Source organism: Saimiri boliviensis, chromosome 1 (assembly GCF_048565385.1).
Source record: "Saimiri boliviensis isolate mSaiBol1 chromosome 1, mSaiBol1.pri, whole genome shotgun sequence".
In the NCBI taxonomy this organism is placed as follows: domain Eukaryota; kingdom Metazoa; phylum Chordata; class Mammalia; order Primates; family Cebidae; genus Saimiri; species Saimiri boliviensis.
This window is the reverse complement of record NC_133449.1, coordinates 279952145-279978410: the sequence shown is the minus strand read 5'-3', so window position 1 is coordinate 279978410 and position 26266 is coordinate 279952145. Positions and strand designations below refer to the sequence as shown.

General features: G+C 36.1%; 1 protein-coding gene across 5 annotated transcripts in view; it reads right to left on the bottom strand.

Moving 5' to 3' along the window:
- The window catches only part of CDH12 (cadherin 12), a 1124818-nt gene that overhangs the window by 14422 nt on the left and 1084130 nt on the right, over nt 1-26266 (bottom strand). For all 5 annotated transcript variants that reach the window (XM_074386961.1, XM_074386957.1, XM_074386965.1 and 2 more), the window contains 2 exons: nt 24104-24240; nt 2798-2919 (listed from right to left, as the gene is read on the bottom strand). In XM_074386961.1, coding sequence (XP_074243062.1) covers nt 2798-2919; nt 24104-24240 — 259 coding nt within the window. The remainder of the gene's footprint in view (nt 1-2797; nt 2920-24103; nt 24241-26266) is intronic.

The following is a 26266-nucleotide window of genomic DNA, read 5'->3' as shown; positions in this document are numbered from 1 at the left end:
CAGTCCTATGACTATGATCTACATTCCTGTTTACCTGCACACACACACAGATAGATAGATGTGAGATATGCAGGTAGGTAAATGGATGGATGGAGGGATGGATAGATAGGTATCACTGGGACCTTGAATATCCAGTGCAGTGTTAGTAATTTACAACTTAACAGATTAATTGGTCTTCTCCTATGAATTTTGATTTCTTGTCTTAGCACAAATTAATCACCCGGACTCTATTTACACTTTAAAATTGTCATGGGGCAGAATTTCATTATTCAGCACCAAAGTCTAAATTGTGGAATGTGGCAACTTAATCAATGAATCACCATGTAAACCCTATGAAATCAACTTTCCCTCACTTAGGCCCTTGCCTGTACATCTCTCTATTTCATCTATAAGATTTCTGAATATTATTCAGTGATTAATACGTGGCTATCAAATTTTGCTTTCTCTTGCTTCTATTATCAAGTAGCACCATTTATTATTAAATTAAATGTATAACATCATAATCTGGCACTTATCTGGAAGTGTCAGTCGGGGGTCCTTGCCCCGAGGAAAACAACTCCTATATAAATCTTTGCTGATTTACATAGCATCCTCTTTCTCCTTTTCTTATTTTTTTAGATTAAATAGATGATACATAGATGATAGATAGTCAGATAATAGATAGTAGCATAATCCAGAAGAGACAGATAGTTCCTATGCATAGTTCTTAGGCTGGGGCAGAATGGCAGGGCTCAAAAGCAGAAGATACTCATATTTTACAATCCCTGAAACTCAATGGACATTTCAGGGTTATGTTTTGTACAAAAATGTGGCTCAATTGGACACAAAAATCCCCAGAAACATACTTTAGAAAAGAGATTCTAAGAATCCAAGATATTCCTCAAAGTTTTCTTCAGATATGAAAACATAAGATTGATTTCTAATTTTCTATTCTCAGCTCATCAAATCATTTAATTTATTAGAAAAACATGCAACATTAAATGGAGCTCTATTCCCAAAGGCTTCCATTTGGAGCATCACAAATGGAATTCTAATTGATCTGTAACCATTAATATCCTTAATCCCCTAATGCTAAAGAACTGGCTTTTTTTTTCTCTGTTGAGTGAGGCATTCTGAAAGTGGAAAATAGCTAACTTGAGGAATTTCGGTAAACTTCTTCAAATTCCAAGAACAACCAAATCAGGTTATTTATTTGAGCCCAAATGTTTTTGTAGCACCTATGATTGCTGAAAGTAACGAAAGCTATAGGCTCATCCTATATAAATTGTAGATGCACTTATGGAGATTTTTAAGTGCTTTCTGTGCTGGTACAAGATTAAGATGCAGATTTCTTGCTTGAGGAAATATCACAAAATAAGTTATGATGTAAGAAAATTAATGATTTCCCCAAATTATGAAATGAAAGAGTAGAGCAGCTTTGTCAACTAGAAGTTTCCATGGTTATGAAACTATTCTATATCTACAGTCACCAAAATAATATCTACTTACCACATATTGAGCACTTGAAATGTGGTCAATATGAATGAGAATATAGCTTTTAGTTTTAGGTAATTTTAATTTTATTTAAATAGCTATACAACCAGTAGACATCACAGGTTTAGAACCACAGGACAAAGGTTCTACAAAGTGATGTAAAGCATGGAAATTGAAAACGATACTAAAGATTAAAGAATGACTTTTTACAACAAAAATAGTTTTAAATATCAAGATTTATTTCTAGTAAGAACTAAAACTCTTCAAATCTATGTAAGTGAATAGTGATGCTATTTAAAGGTGATCAAAAAATACAGCAAACCGAAGCATTTTCCCTTTGCAATGTAGGTACACAATATTAATCATATTTTTGTTTCATTACATACTCTTTTCATATACCCACGCCTGATTCCCTTCACATTCTTCCTTTATTCATCCATAAGACTTTAGGGAAAAAAAAGAAAAAAATATGGCTACTGACCACCATCTACGGTAGAACCTTTCACAATTAGTTTCATTAACTTTGTGGTCTTCTTTTCTTATAAGATCTTCCCACTACTACATCTTCATAGAATAATATTAACTTCATAAGAAAAATGAAAGTTGGACATTTAAAACAGCCCAGTTGTTCTCCTCTAGGCCACCAGAGAGGAAGGCTTTGCATTTTAGATTAAAAGCTTTGTTGTGCAGCTTATACAAGCATATGAGTAAAATAAGAAATACACTGGGAAAATGCACTCTACAGTGACTTGCTTCCTGAATTTACAGTCACAAGTTCTTTAGAAATTTGTGGGTGGATCACTTGAGGTCAGGAGTTCAAGCCCAGCCTGGCCAACATGGTGACAACCCATCTCTACTAAAAATACAAAAACTTAGCTGAGCCTGGTTGTGCATGCCTATAATCCCAGCTACTTGGGAGGCTGAGACAGGAGAATCGCTTGAACATGGGCGGCGGAGGTTGTAGTGAGCCAAGATTGTGCCATTGCACTCCAGCCTGGGCCACAGAGTGAGACTTCAAACCAAAAGAAAAAGAAATTCCACAGTAAGAGAATAGAAAAACAGCAGAATCCACAAGTGTAGACCTTTAATTATACAAAGAACTTTCACTAGGCAATGAATACTTCATCTATGTGGTATCACGTCCACATCCATTCATCTATATCATTAATTTACAAGGGTTTAATATCTCTTATGGTTTTTGTTATGAAGAGATCTGATTCAGAAAAATAAATGTATGTGTGTACATTCATGTCTGGACTTATAACTTAAAACACATGCATATAATGGGTCTTTATATACTCAAGAAACAAAATATATAAGATACCTGTCCTGGCTTGGCATTTTCACACACAGCTGTCTCATATGGCACAGATATTTCTGGAGGAAATTCATTGACGTCTAAGACATTAATCAGTATATTGACTTTGCTGGTTAATAAAGGGTTACCTGTTAAAAGCATATAAAAATAAAAGATGATTACAAAATCCAGTCAGTTATTGCTTCTACAAAAAATAGCATTTTAATTTTTAAAAATAAGCTTTTATATCGAATAAGAAAAAAATCCCTCTTCTAGAAAATCGAGAGTTCCTATTACAGATGACAAAATGGGTTCTTTTATCATTTTGCATATTCTTTATCAAAAGAATCCTTTTTATCATCTGTAGTTGGAACCCTCAGAATTCAATACCAACATAAAGCCAACTATTTAATCAATATTTTAGTGTAAGTGTAGCTCTTTCTAAAAGAAGGACTTAGCCACTGTTCCAGGGCTAGCTCACAGAACAAATCTTTACCAACAGAGATATTTTTCCCCGGATAAAAAATCGTCTATGTTGTACCCTTAATAATGAAAATGTTGTCAGTTGAATAATCTACATATTTAAATGACTCACTCAAAATGATTTCTCCTAGAAGATTCCTCCTGAAAAGAAGAATTGTAACAAAAAAGGGAGAGAAGACTCTTCATAAATGAAAAGTGTTAAAGTAAAGTTAAGGAAGTCAAAATAAGAGACGGATTATGGAAAGCTAGTGGATATCCTTAAATTACTCGCTGGTGACAAAAAGGGAAGTAATAAACTTTTTTGCAGTAACTTACTTCTTCCTGCTTCCTGACAGTATCAGAAAGGCTGTCAGTTTGACAAGAGGTCTCTGCCAAAATCCTATCACCGATTTTGTTCCCAGCCTATAGATTATTGTCTCTGTCATTTGCTGAATAAAACTAGAAATAATTACATAAACCAATAAAGCATAAAATCATAAAATAATGCACCTGTGGGTGAACTTGTACGATATATAATTTTACCTTATGAAATGTTACAGATGGATAAACTGTGACACATTGTTGAAGGACCTCTTATAAAGCACAGAAAGCAAGATGAATGGGAAGCTTAGATGCAAACCCAGGATTACAAAAATTCAAAGACCGTGTTTATTCCATCATAACTTCTCTATTTATTGCTTTATGACCTGGACTTTTGTAGTACCTCCAAAAGCTTGTAATATTCTTTTAGATGTCTATTTAGAATAATTTAAAGAATGCATTAAAAAATCATTCAAAATGACTGATTTTGAAAAGCATGCAATGTCTTGGTTAGTTAAAATTCACCTAAAAAGTACATTACAACCATTTGACACAACAGCTTTAACAGGATTCTCCCATTCACATGTGACAGTGACATTCAGTATTTGTACCAATACCCACACAGGTAACATAAATTGAGTATAAATTGTATGTTTTTGCAATACCAGGTGTGTTTATAAAAGGTATATTAATAATCTTGGAGAATTATTCCAAAAATACATATTATTTAAACATTTATATTGGTCACAAGCGACTATCTTACTTGGTAGAAACTGTTTGGCCTGGTTTTCACAAGTTATTTAACCTTTCTTCAATTCAGTTTCCTTGCATGAAACATAGTTTTCACAGGCTCTGCTTCATAGTGCTGTTGCATACATGAGATGGTATTTTGCAACGTGTTTGCTAAATTTCCGTAAATATCGTTACTCTGATTACCATTTATATTTTGTAGAGACGATCAAGATCTGTTTCTGTTTTTGCTATTTGTTTTTACATAGTATAAAATATAAATACAAATCAACAACTTGGTTAAACTAGGTTTGCTTTTATAAAGAAACTGGAAATTATAAATAACCACAATGCCTAATGCCTAATATTTTAGCATGCTTGCATTGTATAAATATTCTAAAGCACATTACAAAGATAAATTCAGTTAGATGTTACAGTCACTATAATATAGGCATTATTTTATCTGCATTGTGTATGTGAAACTCTGAATAGACAGGGATGTAACTTCAATATCATAAGTTGAAACTGGTAAGGCTAGGTTTTGATTCCAGCTGTTCTGATTCCACATCTCATGCTATTAAACTCTATTATTTATTGAGCTTTAGAAGAAATGAAAAAAAAAAACCATTTTGGCAATTATACAGTTACTTACAAAAAGACAATTAATTCATTTCATAAAGTTTAGTAAATGAATGTGAGTAACTTAAACTACTCAACATCTGGGCAATGTAAAACTCAGTTTCCACTTTCCATTTTACATGGTCCATAATGTATGAATCCTGCAACTGTGTGAGAAGGAGAATGTCTTTTTCACTTCTTTTCAGTATTAGGATTTTGTTTCATTAAGTTGGTGAGAGAATGGGATATCTTCCACAGGAGACAGGAGTTCCCTTAGAGATTTATTTTATAATATAAGAAAACGTTATTAAAATGAATTTAGACCTGTCTTATCCATCAGAAATTAATTCTTTTCTGCTAGTTGTTAATTACTTCTATCCTGCAAAATAGATTCTAATATCTATTATGAGTAAATTGCCCCCAAATTATTCTCAATATTTTCATTTTTTAATTTAAAAAAATTAGTGTTTCCCCAAAGTTACTTTTGGCATTTTAGCTAAGTCAGTGTTTTGTGATGTGAAACCTCCCTGTAAACTAGATACCCTACAGGATATCGAAATTTCCTGAAGATTAAATGTCACAAGGCAGCATTGTGGCAATACAAAATAAATGTCCAGATAAAGAGAGAAAAAATAACCAAAAACATGTTCACATTGTTGAAAATTAGTAACAAGTTCATCTGTTTAGTAATATTACTCTCTCTTCTATCAAAACATTCCATAATCAAATGTTAATAATGTCACCTAATATTTTTAAGCAATAACATCTCAGTTTGAAAACTACTGTTCTCAAACATGAATTGAAATTTTCAAGAGAATGAATAATGTATTGGAGTAATATATTATTCATTACATAAATAGATATTGTACTAAATTATTTTGAAAAGTAATGACCTATTTTCTTACTGACTCATCTAATCAATATTTGGGGCAGCAATGATGAAATTCATTTAACCTCGATTCAGCATGAGTATTATTACACAATTATTTGAAAATAACACCATGGGGAAATTTGTTATTGCTGAGTACTTATAAAGCAAATTTAATTATGAACTTAGTAAACATTAAATAATCATAGTCTTACTCAATTAACTGTTGAGTTCCTAATTGTCAAAACGTTTAAATTTCAATTCCTATTGTTCCACGTTGCCTAAATTTAATAGTTAGTTACTTACTAATTTGAGGCTCCTATAATATAACAAAGAAACAGATCTATGTTTTTCCCTTATACCTTCACAATGCTTTGTTAGATCTTCCTCTACCCTATCTTTCAATAACATATGAGTCAGATCCCATTGCATTTAGAGTCAATTTGATTTAGAACCTATTTTATTATTAATATTTTAAGTTACAGCTTAAACTAAGAGAAAAAAAGCAAAAATAAATTACCAAAATCTGAAGTGCATTCATTACTTCTCATTATAAATAAAATAAAAAATGATAAAGGAATATTTTAAATTGCTTATGTAAGAACATAGTTAACATAGGTGAAATTGACAAATTCCTATTACATACAAATTAGCAAAATTGACTGAAGAATAAATAGAAAATCTTAACATACTTAAAATAGTGAAGAAAGGAACTTGAAAAATCTCCCACCAGGTAAAGCTCAAGCCCAGGTGGCTTTCACTGGTGAATTCCATCAAATATTTAAGGAACAAATAATAGCATTTTCTTACAGAAATAGAAGAGGAAGCACTGACCACCTAATCCTGTGTGCCTTGATATTAAAGCCCCTAAAAAAACTCACAAAAGCCAAAATCACTATTGCTTCTTATAAACACAAGTACAAACACTCCTTAAGAAAATATTAGCAAATTAATTCCAGTAGCAAGTTATACAGATGATACATTTGGACAAATGGGTGTTTATCCTAGGAACACAAGGTTGATTTAACATCCAAGAGCAATCTCCATATTAATACAGGAAAGAACAAAATTTTACAAGGCTATCTTAATAGACTTGGAATTTGCATTTGACAAAAACCTAGTCCATTCATGATAAAAACTCTCAAGAAACAATAAATAAAAGGCAGCTTCCTCAACCTGATGAAATATGACTATGATAAACTAATATCATGGTGACAGACTTTTTTTCCAACACTGTGCACGGAATAATATATGCTCTTGAAATATATATCCAACATTGTCCTTGAGAGTTTTATGAATTGAAATCAGACCCAAATATATATTATTAAATGGTATCCAGATAGAAAGAAAGAAATAAAATGATTATTGCTTAAAGACAATATGACCCTGTAGATGGAAAATCCTAAGGAATCTGCAAATAAATGTACAGATATAATGAATACATCAAGTTTATTGGATAGGAGATAAATGTAAAATGATAATTGTACATTTAATACACTAGCAAAGTCCAAATTTGTCAGTATATTAGGTACCCCTTGAAGGATACTTAACATACTCAAAGGAAGGGAAGATAGACCTCACTTCTTCATCAAAGAAATACCAGTTTCATTGTCAGAAGATTTTTAGGTGTGGCCCAATTAGAATCTGTAGTCAGAAATCTCCTCTGGAAATGGTTCACTAGGAACTACCATTGCAACCTTTGATAAAGGCTGAAAAACCTGAATTCTAAATCCAAAAGAAAATTTAGAATTTATATGCATTTACAGTTCTCATGCTATTCTTCTGAGTGCTACATTGTTTCACAAGGCATAAAGAGAAGCTGTTAGCATTAACCACCATTTTCTTGATATGAGATTCCACATAAGATTTTATTTGACAAAGTGTCCTGCTGATCTACAAAGTTTGAAAACTATAAATATATAAATAGCTATTTTATAGATTAATAATCATTGATATAATCTTTCCTATGATTTCTGTTGGAGTCAAGACAGGAATTCAAATTTCACAGTTTCTCAATGCCCTATAATAGCTATTAACTAACTCATAGAGCAAGAAGGTGGAATGCCTGAAATCTACCAATGTATGTGATGATCATTTACCTTCAAAGAGTCACATTTATAACACATCTAGCCACCAGGCTATGAGGAAGCCCAGCTTACCTTCAAAGGACAAGGCAGAACTTCTTGAAATTGTACCTAGTTGACATGCTTCCAAAAACCAAATGAGAAGTGTAACTGAACATGATTTAGAAACTGTAAAGTACTAGTGAGCACAAGGTTCTTGTTATATTAAAATACACTGGAGTTACTTTGTTTCTGTATTTAAAAATAACATCTCTTTGGAATAACAATAAGAGCTAAAATTCGGCCAAGCATGGTGGCTCATGCCTGTAATCGCAGCACTTTGAGAGGCCGAAGCGAGTGGATCACCTGAGGTCAGGAGTTTAAGACCAGCCTGGCCAACATGATGAAACCCCATGTCTACTAAAAATATAAAAATTAGCTGGTCGTGATGGTAGGTGCCTGTAATCTCCAATGCTCGGTAGGCTGAAGAATCGCTTGAACCCGGCAGGTGAAGATTGCAGTGAGCCGAGATTGCACCATTGCACTCGAGGTTGGATGGCAAGAGGGAAAATCCGACTCAAAAGAAAAAAAAGTTAAAATTCAGTATTGTGATTTCTCAAAGAACTTAAAATAGAATTGCCATTTGATCCAGCAATCAATCCTATTATTGGGTACATACTCAAAGGAATATAAATCGTTGTACCATAAAGACATATGCATGTTTATGTTCACTGCAGCAGTATATACAATAGCAAAGACATGGAGTGAACTGAAATGTCCATCAACAGTAGACTGGATTTTTAAAATGTGTCACATATACATAATGGAATGCTATGCAACCATAAGAAGGAATGAGTTTTTGTCCCTTGTAGAAACACGGGTGGAGCTGGAGGCCTTTATCCTAAGCAAACTAACACAGGACCAGACAACAAATGCCACATGTTCTCACTTGTAAGTGGGACTTAAACTTTGAGCACATATGAACACAAAGAAGGGGATAATAGACACAAGGGCCTACTTGAGGGTGCAGAGCGGGAGGAGGGTAAGGATCAAAAAACTATTACCTGGTGACAAAATAATCTGTACGTCAAAACCCCACGATTCGCAATTTACCAACATAGCAAATCTCCACGTGTACACTTGAACCTAAAATTAAACTTTAAAAAGAGTTAAAATTCAGTTGGGTGACTGGGTTCAAAATTACAACTACAATAACTTCAAGAACGGAATCTTAGCCTTTTATGACACAAAACTGAATTACACTACTGCAAACTGTGTAAGATATAATAAATGAATGATACAGGTTCATACAGGCTTTCTTTGGCTTTTCTCTTTGTTTCAGTTCCTTTTAAATGACACATGAAGTTACTCCATTTCTAAAATAATCTGTAGCTAGTCTGGGAAATCCAGAAAGAGAATTTATTCACCAATATACTTCTGTGACTACACAAAGGTGGATTCAAAGATTTTCTGATGGGCAGTGGCTGAGAGTGCTAAGTTCTTATTTAAGGACCTGGAATCAATAAAAACGAGTGTCTGGGTTAAGATTAGGGGTTATGGAGAATAGCATTCTTATTATACAGATGAAGTCTCTAGGTAGAAAGCTTCAAAAAGAATAGATGGTAAATGTCTTTTATCAGACCTAAAAAGGTACCAGATTCTTAGTTAAATCTCTCCTAGATCAGGAAAAGACCTGAAAAGGAAAGAAAACTCTCCCCAGAATGTTAATTTTCCCCCACACGACAGAGCTGTGCAGGCCCATTTCAAAATATGTCAAAGAAATATATTTTGGGATAAACTACTTTTATTTCTTTTAGGGCCTGGCTATCCATCATGTCATGTGATGTCACTAGAGTCAAGGTGAAATTTGGTATCTTATTGCTTCAAAGAGTCTGTTTTGTCATTCTTAAGATCTTTGTCAGACACAGGTGAGGGGATGGAAGGCAGCAAAGCACACTGCCATGTGTGTACCTATGCAACAATCTTGCATGTTCATCACATGTACCCCGAAACCTAAAATGCAATAAAATAAAATAAAATAAAAAAAAAAAAAAAAAAAAAAGATCTTTGTTCTAATGTTAATGCTGCTCACTTGTGCCTGATTCCAGAGGAAAGAGAGTATCATGAGGCATGTTTGACTCCCCGCTTCCCGTCATGATAGCCTGAGATAGTTTTTCAGATTTACTTTGGAATCCCCTTGGCTGAGAGGAGGGTCCATTCAGTCAGTTGTGGGTCTTAGAATTTTATTTTTGGCTTACACTGTAACCAACATAAATTTTCAAAAATACCAGTTAGATCAAGTTCAATCTTTGATTATATCTCCTCAATGTTTACTTCTTTGCTTCAGGATAAAAATCAAAACATGCTGGGAAAAAATCATATCTGTCATCTGGATTTTCTTCATTCCTGGGAGGCTAAGGTATAGTGAGAGAGAGAGAGACAGAGAGACCACAGAGAGAGGAGTTTTACCTTGTGCTCATCCTAGATATTTTTTTTCTTTCTTCCATTTCTAGAGCTTGATATATGTTATTTTTGCCAACAAAAATATCTATATACCTTCTTCTTACTATTTATTCTTTAAGTTGTAAACTTCCTAGTTGCCATGTTATTGTAGCAGATTTACCAGCTATCTTTCTGCTGCTCCTCTAATGCCCTACTGCTTTCCTTCTCTGTGTGCTAACATTTTAGTGCATTGAGAAGCCAAGACAGGCAGATCACTTGAGGTCAGGAGTTCAAGACCAGCCTGGCCAACATGGTGAAACCCCATCTCTACTAAAATACAAAAATTATACAGGCATAGTGCCACACACCTGTAATCCCAGGCTACTCTGGAGGCTGAGGCTCAAGAATCACTTAAACCTGGGAGGCCCAGGTGGCAGTGAGTCAAGATTGTGCCACTGCATTCCAGCCTGGGCAAAACAAAGAGACTGTCTCAAAACAACAACAACAGCAACAACAACAAAATTTAGTTCAGTATTCTCATTGCCAGTTCACTGTGTCTGATGTGTCCATTAGACTGGAAGTTAATGTGAGGAAGATATTTCTTTTTTTGTAAAATTTTACCCAAGGAATAAACAAATGAGTACTAAAATGTTGTTGTTATATTCAGGATAAATATTTTCTTGAAATATTAATAAAGTTATGATATAATAATGTTGATTTAAGATATATTAATTATGTACACATCCGTATGTTCCAGAAAGTATGACAGACCATGAGATTTAAAGATATATCAGTGAGAGTCTTTATTTTTTGAGTCAGAGTCTCAGTCTGTTTCGCAGGCTAGAGTGCAGTGGCGCGATCTTGGCTCACTGCAACCTCTGCCTCCTGGTTTCAAGCGATTCTCCTGCCTCAGTCTCCTGAGTAGCTGGGACTATAGGTACACACCACCATGTCCTGCTATTTTTGTAATTTAATTAGAGATGGGGTTTCACTACACTGGTCAGGCTGGTCTTGAACTCCTGACCTCAGCTAATCCACCCACCTTGGCCTTCCAAAGTACTGGGATTACAGGCATGAGCCACTTCGCCTGGCCCAGATAGTCTTTGATAATAAGAAGTTGATACTAAGGAGTATTTACTAAGGAGTGTGTCTATACTCGTTAGTATGAACCTCTTGATTCACTATGAAGTATGAACTTCTAAGTATCATCATATACTATATCATATTTAATCTATTCCTATAGTGATTAGATTAAATATGATATAGTATATGATGTCAACAAAATAACATTTCCAAGTACAAATTTTTCTAATTTTGAATTCTATCTTGTATGTGATATTACAAAGAATTTTATCTACATGTCTAAATATGATTTTTATCCAAATTTCAAGCTTTGGGTGAAACGTTCATCATGTAGTTTTAATTTCCTGAGATAATCAGATGCTAATTTAAAAAAATATAAGCCTGGCATTATAGTTGTACATGTGATTTTGATGGAGCAATTAGATTGATTTAAAGTATTCCTAAGCAGTTTGATTACAGTAATAGAGCCATAAGCAGTTGAAAATTTAAGATAAAATACAGTTTATCACAACATAAATTTGGATTTCATTACATGTACATAGCATATAATAATGATAAAAACTGGTACAATTTCTTTATTAAGTTGATGATTATGGTGATGTTAATGATTATTATTTCCCATATATATGATACATTGCAGTGCTTCACGATGTCAAGATGTGAAAACTTTATTAGTGATTCTCTTTTTGAAGTATTACTCTTAGAAGTTGTGATGGTTAATTTGAGTGTCAACTTGCTTGGCTTGAAGGATGCACAATATTGTCCCTGAGTGTGTCTGTGAGGGTGTTGACAAAGAATATCAACATGTGCGTCAGACACATCCTCCATGCAGGAGAACCCCACCTTTGACTGCACCCAACAGTCAAAGGCAAGGTGGGTAGAGCTACTGTCATGGACAGCAGAGGCAAGGCAGCAATCAAACTAGTCAGACTCGTGGAGAGCTCTGGCTTTGACTAATTAATCACAGAGTTCCTAGAAGTGAAATGGACAGGAAGCCTACCATATTCTTACTTCATTTATGTAAGCAGAAAACTTCCCAGTCAAGCCGACAAAAAGCTAAACAGAGAATCACAGATCCCACATACAGAGACTGCTAAGATTTTGGAGCAAGGCCCTACCAAATTCTGCAGATAACTACTCTCCTTTTGAGAGACAGGTCTTGGCATGTTACTGGACTTTGGTGGCAACTGCATGTTTGACTATGGATCCTCAAGTCACCACGTGACCTGGACTGCCAGTCATGAACTGGGTACTTTCTGACACATCTAGCCATAAACATAGTCATGCACAGCAGCATTCCATCATCAAATCGAAGCGGCAGATATGTAAATCGGTTCAAGCAGATCCTGAGGGCACAAGTTGGTTACATGAGAAAGAGGCTCAAATGTCCCTGGTCCCTATCCTGCCACCATGCCTTCTCTCCCCTAGCCTGCACTGGTGGCCTTATGGGGAGTTCCCTATGAGAAGTTGACAGAGCAGGAGAAGACAAGGGCCTGGTTTACAAATGGCTCTGCCTGATATGTAGTCACCACTGAAAAATGGACAGCTACCGCACTACAGCCCCTTCTAGGACATCCCCAAAGGACAGTGGTAAAGGGAAACCTTCCCAGTGAGCAGAACTTTGAGCTGTGCACCTGGTTGTGCACTTTGCTTGGAGCAGAAATGACCAGATGTGTGATTATCTACTGATTCATATGTTGTGGTCAATGGTTTGGCTGGATAGTCAGGAACTTGGAAGAAGTATGATTTAAAAATTGGTGACAAAGAAACCTGGTGAAGAGGTATGCTGATGTATCTCTCAGAGTGGTCAAAAACTGTGAAGACATTTGTATCTCATGTGAGTGCTCACCAAAGGGTGACTTCAGCAAAGGAGGAGTTTAATAATCAAGTGGATAGAATGACTCATTCTGTGGACACCACAGCCTCTTTCCCCAGGCACTGCTGTCATTGGCCAATAAGCCCATGAACAAAGTGGCCATGGTGGCAGGGATGGAGGTTACCCATGAGCTCAGCAACATGAACTCACACTCACGAAGCCTGAGGCAGCGGCCACTGCTGAGTGCCCAATTTACCAGCAGCAGAGACCACACTGACCCCTTGATATGGCCCATTCCTTGGGGTGATCAGTCAGCTACTTGATGGCAGGTGGATTATATTGAACCTCTTCCATCATGACAAGGACATTGGTGTGTCCTCACTAGAACAAACATTTATTCCAGATGTGGATTTTCCTATCCTGTATGCAATGCTTCTGCCAAGACTATCATTTGTGGACTCATGAAATGCCTTATCCACCATCATGGTATTCTACATAGCATTGCCTCTGACCAAGGCATTCACTTTATAACTAAAGAAGTGCAGCAGTGGGCTCATGCTCATGGAATTCAATAGTCTTACCATGTTCCCCATCATCCTGAGGCAGCAGGATTGATAGAACAGTGGAACGGCATTTCAAAGTCACAATTACAAGGCCAACGAGGTGACAATAAGTTTGAAGGCTGGGGCAAAGTTCTCCAGAAGGCTGTGTATGCTCTGAATCAGCCTCCAATATATGGTCCTGTTTCTCCCATAGCCAAAGTTCACAGGCCCAGGAATCAAAGCGTGGAAGTGGAAGTAGCACCACTCAACATCACCCCTAGTGACCCAGTAGCAAAATGTTTGCTTGCTGTAACTGCAACATTACGTTCTGCTGGCCTAGAAGTCTTAGATCCTGAGGGAGGAATGCGACTTCCAGGAGACACAATGATTCCATTAGACTGGAAGTTGAGATTGCCACCTGGCCACTTTTGGCTCTTCCTACCTCTAAGTCAACAGGCTAAGAAGGGAGTTTCTGTGTTGACTGGGGTGACTGGCCCAGACCATCAAGCTAAAATCAGTCTCCTGCTCCACAGTGAAGGTAAGCAAAAGTATGTGTGGAATACAGGAGATTCCTTAGGATACCTCTTTGTATCATTATGCACTGTCATTAAAGTCAACTGGAAACAACAGCTCGACTTAGGCAGGACTACAAACGGCCCAGGCCTTTCAGGAAACAAGGTTTGGATCACTCCACCAGGTTAAAAATCATGACCTGCTGAGGCTTGCTGAAGGCAAAGGAAACATAGAATGAGTAGTAGAAGAAGGTAGTCATCAATACCAGCTATGGTCATGCGATCAGTTGAAGAAATGAGGACTGTAATTGTCATGAGAACATGTTTGCACTTCTATACACTTGTACTAAGAAGATACCTTATTTTGTTTCTTTTTTCTTAATCATGTGATATAACATTTATTGACTTCATATCAGCATTTGAATGTTGTTAACTTTATATAATAGCATTTAGATTAAGAATTACTGTGCTTCTGGTTGTAAGAAGGATAGCTTTATTATGTTAGGCATTATTATGATCTTATTATTGTCTTTATGTGGATATTATGTATGATTTCAGATGTATATGGGCTCAAGTTGACGACAGGTACACCTGTGATGGTTAATATTGAGTGTCATCTTGATTGAATTGAAGGATGCAAATTACTGTTCCTGGGTTTGTCTGTGAGAGTGTCACCAAAGGAGATTAACATTTGAGTCAGTAGAATGGGAGAGGCAGACCCACCCTCTACCTAGGTGGGCACCATCCAGTCAGCTGCCACTGCCGCTAGGATGAAAGCAGGCGGGAACGTGGAAGGACTAGGCTAGCTGAGTTTTCCGGACTTCATCCTTCCCCTGTGCTGGATGGATATTTCCTTCCCTCAAACATCATACCTTAAGTTCTTCAGGTTTTGGACTGGTGGACTTAGATTAGTGATTTACCAGGGACTCTCGGGCCTTCTGCTGCAGGCCAAAGTTTGCACTATTAGGTTCCTGATGTTTGAGATTATAGGACTCAGACTAGCTTCCTGTCTACTCACCTTGCAGATGGCCTATTGTGAGATTTCAAATTGTGATCATGTGAGTCAACTTTCCTAATCAACCCCTCGTCACATATTCATCTATCTTATTAGTTCTGTCCCTTTAGAGAACCCTAACTAATACGCAAGTACTAATGCAATGTTGCCAATTCTAGTATAAACCACACTTATCTCTCTTTGAGAATACAAAGTAAGTTTATATGGGTTCCTGGGAAAAAGAAAGGAATTAGAAAACAGTAAATAAACCATCTACACTCACGTAAAGCAAGGCATTCATAAAAAATGGGAGAAAAGCAATAATTTGGGCAATTGACAAAAGAAAGGATTGACATCAATTTGGAATTGAAAGCAATGGTAATATGTAGTCCTGAAAAGTCAACTACGGTCTTCGAGTAATTACATGGATTCACGGTAACTGATTCCACTCTTGTTTACTCAAATTTGTGAATGACACAGTGGGTCCCCAATCAGTGTTCATTGGAGTTACTCAGGGAGCTTGTTTGAAATGGAGATTTCTTGGCAGTACGCCCAGAAATTCTGATTCACCAAGTCTTGAAAGAAGTACAAGCATCTTCCCTTTAGGAAATGCCCCAGGTTTCTTTGATGCAGGTGACTGTGATTCACATCGAAGGAGACCAGTAGACAAGAAAATGCCAACCCAAGGATGCCTACTTTCAAAGTTAATAGGGTTATTAACACCTTTTTTGAAAAACAGTCTGGCCAAAGTAAGGAAGAGAATATTTCTGCCCAAACACCAGAAAGATTCCACACTCCTTTGTCACTTGATCACTTGTAAAGTTAACTATAGTCACCCAGGTGAATACATTGTAAGTCAGCCAGTGCTGTTCACAGAAATGCAGGCCTGGGAACAGACAGGAAAAGCTGAAGAAGTGAAATGCTTCTTTGAATGCGTAGTAAGCTGGGGCACACAGGTAGAGGAGATATGAGAAGGAGGACAGACTCATAGTCTCACCTGAAAATCTGCAGATTCTCACGAGGCAATTATGGCTCTGTTGAATGAAGCCTCAGCTTCCTTTCTGAATGTCTACTCCTTGACAGCAACTATTCCACGCTGCTTGAATATATGACCTCAACATGACTTTTCACATCGATGCCTTTGCTTAAAATGTTTCCTCAACCTAGAAATAGCCTCCTTTCTTCCATGATGACTTTTTTTTTAATCTTCTAAAGTCTCAGCTCATATGGAGCTTCCTATGTGACATACTATGTTTCAGTCTTTGAAGGAATTAATTTTTTCTTCAAAAACTTACTTATTATATTCTCTTAGGGAGCACTGTGTATTTTGATTTTATATTTGATGTATTTAGCCAGATAGTTGCATCTCTCATGACATTTTCAGTTCCTAGAGGTCAATCAACATGGTTTCTAAATTTTCCTTTTTTTCAATTGACTTGGCTGATTGCCAAGAGCCCCATATGGGAGGCAAGCTTCTGTAATGGCTCCCAGTGATCCCAGCCTCCTGATATTCACACCCTCCTGTAACTTTTTTCCTTTAAGTATGGCCTGAATCTCATGGTTTGCTTCCAATGGAGAGAATCTGGGAAAAGAGGAGATGTCATTTCTGACATTAAGTTATAAAAAGCTGTCTTTCATCTTACTGGTACTTTCTCTCTCTGTCTTGCTCATTTTGATCATGCCAGCTGCCACATTGTGAACTGCCCTATGGAGATGCTCCTGTGGCTGGAAGCTGAGAGCAGCCTCGGATCAAACAGCCAGTGAGACTCAGTCCCATGTCCAACAGCCTACAGTACACTGAATTTTGCTATCAACCACTGAGTCAACTTAATTGCAGTCTTATGAGAGAAACCTTAGTAAACAAAGCTTCACTGTAGATGGATTTCTAACCCTCTAACCTGTAAAATAATACATGATTTTAAACTACCAAATTTTGGTGTCATTTGTAATATAGCCTAAATAACTGATACCCGACACATAAGGCGTAGGGTTTTCTTCTAAGTTCTTGCAGGCTTCCTCCCCAAGAGTTGAAGATCTGCTCATGAATAGCAGTTTTAGTACCTGAGAACATCTTTCTTAAATAAATGATGCTGTCTTTCCACCCTTAAAATATACATATGATCCACTTCCGATTACCTGCATTATGCTCCACCCATTTTTAGGATATTTGTGTCTTCATCTTCTATTTATGTGCCATCCTCCATCCCATTTATAATTAAGATTGCCTTATTCAGGGGCACCATATTGAGAGTGCCATATGCTCTCTGCATCATTGAACATATTTGCCAGAAAGTCTCATTTCTTCCCACACTCTGCCCTGATTTTGAAGGTTTACATTGGTTCCTATGTCTTGTGTGTCTTAACTAATTCTCATTATTCAATAACCCCAAGACAGAACTTATGATGACACCATTGAGCACAAGGTGAAAAAGACATAGTTTGCATATCATAACCATCAAGTATGTTTTTGTTCATCAGTTCCCAACTTAGGTATTGAGAAATTGTTGATAATGAGGCTGTATTTTCTCAGTATTTCAAAAAGTCTGGCATGTTAGATATTACGTATCATTTCCTTATAAAGTTAATGGACATATTATTTTGTAATTATATCACCTGAGTGTGCTATTATGTTGTTCAAATAATCTGATTGTCACTCTGATTAAACATAAAACTATTTAATAAATATTGCTTTAATAAGAGTATGGTATCAGGTAGACAAAATCCTTCAATGTACAAGGGAAATTATCACAAAAGATCCCTCATAATTAAGTTATTAGGAACTCTTACTGTAGCTTGAGAATCTGATAATTCACATTTATTGGGGATAGATAGAAATCTACCTAACTATAACACTGTCATGTACATACTACTATACACATATTTTTCTATTCTATTTTGAATCTTTGTTTTTCTTTCTAAAATGCAAATTTCCATTGAATTTTGATGTGTAAGCCATCTAATAGCTTAAATATAGATAGATGATATGTATTTCACTTCAACTATATGTACATTGTAAATAAAAATATTTAGTCTTTTTTGGTTATATTATTATTTATCTATGGGATGGAAATTGCCTTGACAATTGTTACCACTAACTTTTTTTTTTTTTTGAGGCGGAGTTTCGCTCGTTACCCAGGCTGGAGTAAAATGGCGCGATCTCGGCTAACCGCAACCTCCGCTTCCCGGGTTCAGGCAATTCTCCTGCCCCAGCCTCCTGAGTAGCTGGTATTATAGGCACCCCCAACAATGTTCAGCTGGTTTTTGTATTTTTAGTAGAGACAAGGTTTCACCATGTTGGCCAGGCTGGTCTCGATCTTCTGACATCAAGTAATCCACCTGCCTCGGCCTCCCAAAGTGCTAGGATTGCAGGTGTGAGCCACAGCGCACAGGCTACCACTAACTTTTAAGTTAATTTTTAAGGTGACGTATAAACTTTTATGTATTTACCATACATAAAAATACTACAGTGTTTTGAAGCACATATACACTGTAGATTTAGTAACTCTAGCTAATTCACATATGCGCTTCCTCACATAGTTATAATTTTTGTAGGAACATTTTATATCCACTCTGTCAGCATTTTTCAGGAATACAATATATTAACTATAGTCACCAAGTTGTACAATGTATGTCTTGAATTTATTCGTCCTAATTAAATCTTTTTTAATACTTGACCAACATCTCCCAATCACACCCCATAAATTATTTAAAATAAATAAACGAAACTTAGGCAAGTGAATATGTTCCCTGTGAAACTGTTGTCAATCTAACCCACAGAATGTGTTTTGGAATGATAGACTTCAGAGCACTGGTCCTTGCCTAGTCATCATTAGCTGTATGACACTGAGCTATGATCAAAATATCTCTGAAAGTCCATTTCCTCATGCCTACAATGTGAAGAAGAGCATTCACTTTGCGGGTGTACTGAAAGAATCAGATGAATTAAAGCTATTAAAAGAGTTTATTACTTTATTCTATCATTAATTTTATTCTAACAAAAATTAGATACCCACTTCTCATATGGTCTGATAATATCATTTCATAGCTATGGCATACAAGCCAAAAGAAAATGCTTCAGAAAATTCTGCTAGAAAAATCTATATTTTTTTGGTTTAAATTCTTCATGATCATACTGTGGTCTATCATAACCTTTTGTGACCTCCCTCTGAAGTTTATATGACAGTTCACTTAAATCTAATTTCCCTGGAATTCAGCATAATTTGCATAGTTATTACCTACCAAAATTCACGAATCTGGTCAATTTATAACTACTCCTAAATTGTAATGTCCTTGAGAATAGACATCAGTCCTAATCAATTTTATCCTCACCCACAACAGATACTGTTTTGCTCATAGATAATACTCAATACAAGTGATACCAAAAAAAACATGAATTTATGTTGAATGTGAATTATAGATACCAATCTTGAAATTTGATTTTCTGTACATATGAGGATGATATTACTCTATGTGAAATTTTTAAAAGTAGCTCCATGTAGAAGATAACCTTGAAAATTAATTATCTAACAGCTTATTCACAACTCATAATGATAAAATTGTATGTAAACTTTTTTCAATATAGCATTTAGTAAGACAACTCACTGTTTTTATTTTTTTTAAATAAAACTTATTCCACAATAAATGGGACCAATTCATTACCATTTGGATAACTAATAGGATCAAGAAAAGAATTGTCTCTAGTATCATCTTTTCATTTATAATCTTATAAAATATATTCTAAGGATTTAGTGAAGTTACATTTAGTTATGTTTATTCACTTTCTTTTTCCTTTTGTTAATTTTGTTTTTCTTTTTTGAGACTGAGGTCTCACTACGTTGCCCAGACTGGTCTTGAATTCTGGCCTGAAGTGATCCTCCTGCCTCAGCCTCTTGAGTAGTTGGGACTACAGTTCCAAGCCACCCTGTCTGACTAGTTACCTTTAATTAATGACGTTTGTTAAAGTAACACAAAAATCCTAGAAACATTTACCAGTTAATACTTTCTGATAATTTGAATGAAGTAAAGTTTGGAGTCTCTGTCTCATTAAAAATACTCAAGGTCAATATAATAAAAACAGCAGAGCAGTAATGCATAAAAGAATTAATAGAAGTCTAATAAAATTATTTGGACCTCCAACAATCGCAACACTGATTAATGACTGCTTTTTAATTAATTGGAAGTTGTTCAATCATCACCTGAGAGTTTTTATAAAAGGATCGGAGCCAAAACCTATGCTAGTTCAATCTGCAATAAGGTATACTTAAGCAATTTCATTCTTCTTGGCAGGGCAAGTGTGGGCTATTCATTTCTCATTTATTCACCATGATGATATTTTCTGCTCAGCTGGCTAGTTTGATCAATGAAGACAGTCTTAGGCATTAGAATACAAATAAAGGTTACTTTTAAGCTGTGCATTCAAAAAAATTTTAAAAACCATGATTACCTATTCTTCATACAGAATCTTTAATTACCACAGGATATGTGTTTAGCCTCTTTATTTTTCATACAGCTATATAGTCTTTGTCACACCAGAACTTCCTTGACAGCGCTAAAATCTTTACATTGGTCATTGAGTAGATGCTGGAATGAACCAGAAGTCCATTTTAAGAATATGAGTTTGGCATCACTCTTAGATTGTGCATATATTTTGCTTATGTGTCTATGTCCCAGTTCTGCCTATGACCCAGTGAGGGGCAACATAACTTATTTGAGCCCATACCCTGTGGAATCCTAATTTTCATTTAGGTAAAAACTGGAGGCAGCAGGTGACAGTGTGACAGAGCCTGCATATGCACCAGTCATATTGATAACTAACAAATTAGGATTCTAAGATGTAAACTTTCAGAGACCAATGACACTTGCTTCCACTGTAAAGGTTCATACTTGCTTCCATTTTCTAAATAGTTGAAGCTCAAGGCTCTGAAAGGAGCTACTATACCTCTTTGTTACAGGCGCCTTCATACTATGATAATTGCTTTGACAGTCCAAGGAGCTGTTGGAAAGAAGGAGACCTGCTACGGCGACAGTAGAAGCAATCAATAACTATATGAGACATCCATCTAGAGTTAAGGCACAAGGGCTTACTATCCTTACATCAAGAAAATAGCCACCTGTTTTGTGGTGTAGTCATAGGAAGGTATAAGTTAGATCGCTTTCTACTGCATACTCTTTTATTTTAGACATTATGTTTATGATAAGTAGAAGTTATTGAAAGTCAACTACCTCTGGTCAATTGCCACTTATTGTAACCCTGCCATTGGAGCGAAAGCAACATGGTTCACAGAGGTCTTATATACTGTAACTCAGACAACTCATTTTCAACTTATCACTCAAAGATCTTAGAAAACTAAAGTTGATTTTTAAAATTATGATATATTTTAGCTGTCTCCAAATTCTGTATAAATGAAAGCATAAAATGAGTAAAAACATATGCAACTGTAATAGGATGTGGTTATGGGAAGGGAGATAGATGCCAGGCTTGAAAGGAGACTTGGGGAAAACAAAGAGAATGAGGATGGGGAGTCCTTCAAGAAGGGGAGACTGGCATTCTCTTCTCCTTATCATATGTCTGCTGGATAGCTGACTCGCTGACCTTTCCAAGCCAATGGCACAAAGAGGACAGATATGAACGAAGATGGAATGGCAGAGAAAACCTGCAATGGAGTGGCAGCCATAACGCACCTGTTTTATGGTTGTCAGGATGTGTGAATTTCCTCTCTTGGTCAACTGCACATAGGAGAAAGGAGCTAAAATTGAGGAATCAGGCTATCAATTCACCCAAAAAGGCCACCTGCTAAGCAAGCGGGCCCTAGAATTAAGAAACTGTAAGGTCTACACCTGGGTGCCCAGGGCAGACTCCCATGCAGATGGGACACCCAGAGCCCCCCAACAGCAAATAATTCACAAAATTACATGAGAATTAGCATTTGGACAAGTGCTTTTACTGCCATTCCATTTTAGCCCTAAAAATAGTGGCAATCAGGCCAGGCACGATGACTCATGCCTATAATCCTAGCAATTTGGGAGGCCGAGGCAGGCGGATCACCTGAAGTCAGGAGTTCGATATCAGCATGGCCAAGATGGTGAAACCCCATCTCTACTAAAAGCACAAAAATTAACTGGGAGGGGTGGCAGGAGCCTGTCATCCCAGCTCCTTGGGGGTCTGAGGCAGGAGAATCGTTTGAACCCAGATGGCAGAGGTTGCAATGAACTGAGATCATCCCACTGTACTCCAGCCTGGGTGACAGAGCAAAACTCTGTCTCAAAAAAAAAAAAAAAAAAAAAAAAAAATGGCAGCCAATGACGCAGTGTATCAGCACCATATGAATAAATTTATGCATTTTTAAAATTTACCTCTTTCCTTTCTATTGCAGGAAACTGGAGAAGCTAAACTCCCGCCACGAAGGAATAAAAGTTCTGATCGTGTTGTCTTTGAGTTCTTTAGATATCTATTGCCATCTATCAGTGGACACCAAAATGTAGTTGCTTTTAATAATTGTAAAATATTGTAAAATTGGAATAAATGCATTTTCATATTTATTACAGTTTTATGAGTAAGAATTTGGGCAGGATTTGCCTGGGTTAATATTTCATTTCACGTGGCATTGATGAAGTTTACATTATGGTATTACACTACTAAAGTGGACTGGACTAGAGGTTCCAAGATAGCATCACTCACATTTCCAGCACACTGGCAGGTCTTGCTGGAAGGCAGAGCTTAGCTGAAATTGTCAAACTGAGCACCACAACGTGACCTTTCCAGTATGGCTTCCTCTGGGTAGTCAGACTTCCTACCTGACACTTCAGAACTCTAACTGTTCCAATGAGCAAGGCAGAAGCTGCATGATCTTTTATGTTAGACTTACTTTTAATAATCAAAATAACCTAAAAGTATTGGGATCAGCTAAAGATGTCATTAAGGTGTGAAGAAGGGTATCTGACTATTCACGTTTGTAAGGAGTTGTTGAAGATAAACGAAATGGTTTCATGTTTACACCCCCACTGAATTGGACTGATCAAAACCCTTCAGCAGAAATGCTCCCAGATATTCCCTGAGTGGAAAGATGGAATTATCTGCTAAAGTGTTATAAATTTGCACCAGATTCACAAAATAAAATAAGAAGGAAGCAAATGGAAGAGATTTGGATGAGATTTTTTCCAAACCTTTCAAGAGCCCATAAGTAGAACTATGGGGAGATGCGCTTCTATTGAAAACAACTACGTAAAGAGCCAAACGTCACCACTCCCACCCTGATTCATTACCTGAGAAAGTTATGATAATAATCTTGATTGTTTTGTCAAACAAATAAAACCTATAGTCACTCTGTCTAGAGGATTCTATTCTGAACCAAGCAGATACTGAGTCAAAAAGTAAGTCCTGATAAGAGTAAACATTTTAAGCCACTCCTTGAAGAATTGCAATTGAAACTCCTGGACATTCCACAGGGATGGTCGTTAAAAATAAATTTGAATAGAGAATGGGAAGATGTATGAGTTTTAAAATACTCTCTTTGATGCTAGAAAATATTTCAGAATGTGTGATTTTATATGATAATTATTTCACAATGATACGTAAAAGGATCCGATGTGGAAGAGAAATTAAAACTCGGTTGAATTTTTGAGGGTAAAGCATAAAAAAGGATGAGGTCACACAATGAAATGCACTACTAGATATTCATGCAATCTTGCAAACAGGACTCATTGGCAGCTGTCACAATTTCTCTGGACTTATGCTGTGAGGAAAAGGAACAGGTTTCTGAGTTTCCCCGCGAGACCACTCAGCTGTCAGTCCAAAAATGAAAAACATCTCAGCAGGGACTCGTTTAGGAGTCTTATATCCAAAGAACTGCAGTATAACATTGATTTTGTCCATGCCATACTTACTAACTTTACTCGCAATTATGGAGAAATTATACTGCGCGGTGCTTTCTCTGTCCAGTAATTCATTAGTGGCGATGGTTCCTTCATTTCCATCTATTGTAAAGTAGCTGTCCCCATCACTCTTCCAATCTATGAAGTACCTGTATAGGAAAAGAGTAGATGCAAATGTGCAATGATTACACATTAATCATAATGGCACTTAGGCTAACTTGACACAGTTCCTTATTTCTCTCCCTGTAGCTATTACCCACCTTGCAATAAAGAAGAGTGTAAATGACAGCTTCTTTATTGCAAAGTCAGTATGCTCAAGGGGAAACTGGAAATAATAAAAGATTTAGTACTCCTGCTGCTCATATTATTTTAGGGTCTTGACACCTTGAAAGCTCAGCAGAGACTAAAATTCTAAAGCTGACCATGAGTTCCCTTAACCTGCTGAATATTAAAACTTTTTCAAGCAGTAAAAGAATTCCTTAACAGTGGTTATGGCTGTGGAAGTAGGGTTAAGAGAAGCCCCTGGAAAATTCTACAGAGGACCCAAGCCAAAACAGAGGGAGCACCTTTGTTTCCAGAGATAGAAAAATAACATCATGGAAACAAAAGGTAAAATTTCTGTAACTGACAATTTGGTAATTACACCAAAATATTTTCCTCAAACACATATCAAGGGGTCGTTGTTCTATTTCATTGTTTATTTGTTTCATTGTTGTTTTACTATATATCAGGACACATTTAAAAAAGCAGTGACTTTGGTTAATGATGTATCTTTATCTTTTTTATTATCTGACGTATTTGATAATAATGGATGTTGCCCTCTATGAAGCAACTGGGCTGAAAATTCCAAGAAAATGAATAGCAAAACAGAAAATTCATGTGCTTAAATCTTTAGGTAACAGTAGATATATAGATTTATATTATGTGAAATTCTTTTTCTGACGTGATTTCATTCTTAACAATCATTAACGTTTTTAAATATGACCATTTGATAGACATTATTCTCAATGCTTACATATTGAGAATACAAAATGTCTAAAGAATAGTATTACTAATCTGTTTTACATAGGAGAAAACAGAAACCATAGAGACATGAAGAAATTTGTCCAAATTAACATAGTTAGAAAGTTGTAGATTGAAACCAGGTCATCTTGGTAATATAATCATCATTATATAGTCTTACCAATTTTAAATAGAACATTTTATGGGAAATGATTTTGCTAATCAAAAGGCACAATACACAAAGTATTTGTCACATTTTTTTCTGGCCCAGAACCAAACAGAAGTCATTTCAAACAATGGCTGAAAATAGACAGCTATATTGTTAGTCAGCCCCTTGAAATCTCCACTCCAAAGAAAGTGCTCCCCTTGTTCGTTGTGAAAAGTCAGTAAAGGGATATGTATCCAACATAACAAGCTATTATTTTGACAAGCTGGTTATTTGACACTGTTGCAGTTTGTATGCTATTTCAGTGCTAGGTCGCTTGCATTTATAAGTGAAATATATTACTCCACACTCCTCTGTATCTGTTAGTACAGGTATACTTTATTTTATGGCTCTTCATTTTATTGTACTTCAAGCCTATTGCATGTTTTATAAACTGAATGTTTGTTGCAACCCTGTGTCAAGCAAGTTCATCAGCATCATTTTTCCAATAGGAAACCCTCACTTTGTGACGCATTTTGGTAAGTTTTGTAGTATTTCAAACTTTTTCATTTATTACATCTGTTAAGGTGATCTGTGAACAGTGATACTTGATGATACTATGGAAATCACTTTGGGGCACAATGAACTGCATTCATATAAAATTATAAAGTTAATAAACGTTGTGTGCCCTCACTGCTTCACTAACCAGCTATTCCCCCATCTGTCTCTTGCTCCTTTCCTATTCCCTGAGATACAACAATATTGAAATTAAGTCAATTAATAATTCTACAATGGCCTTTAACTGTTCAAATGAAAGAGTGTCACACATCTCTAACTTTTAATTAAAAGCCAGAAATGATTAAACTTAGTGAAGAAGGCATACCTAAAGTCAAGACAGTCCAAAAGCTAACTCTCATGACAAACAGACAAGTTGTGAATGCAAAGGAGGAGTTCTTGAAGGAAATAGAAAGTGCTACTCCAGTGAAGACAGGAAGGATTAAAAAGCAATGAGTCTTCTTGCAGTTATT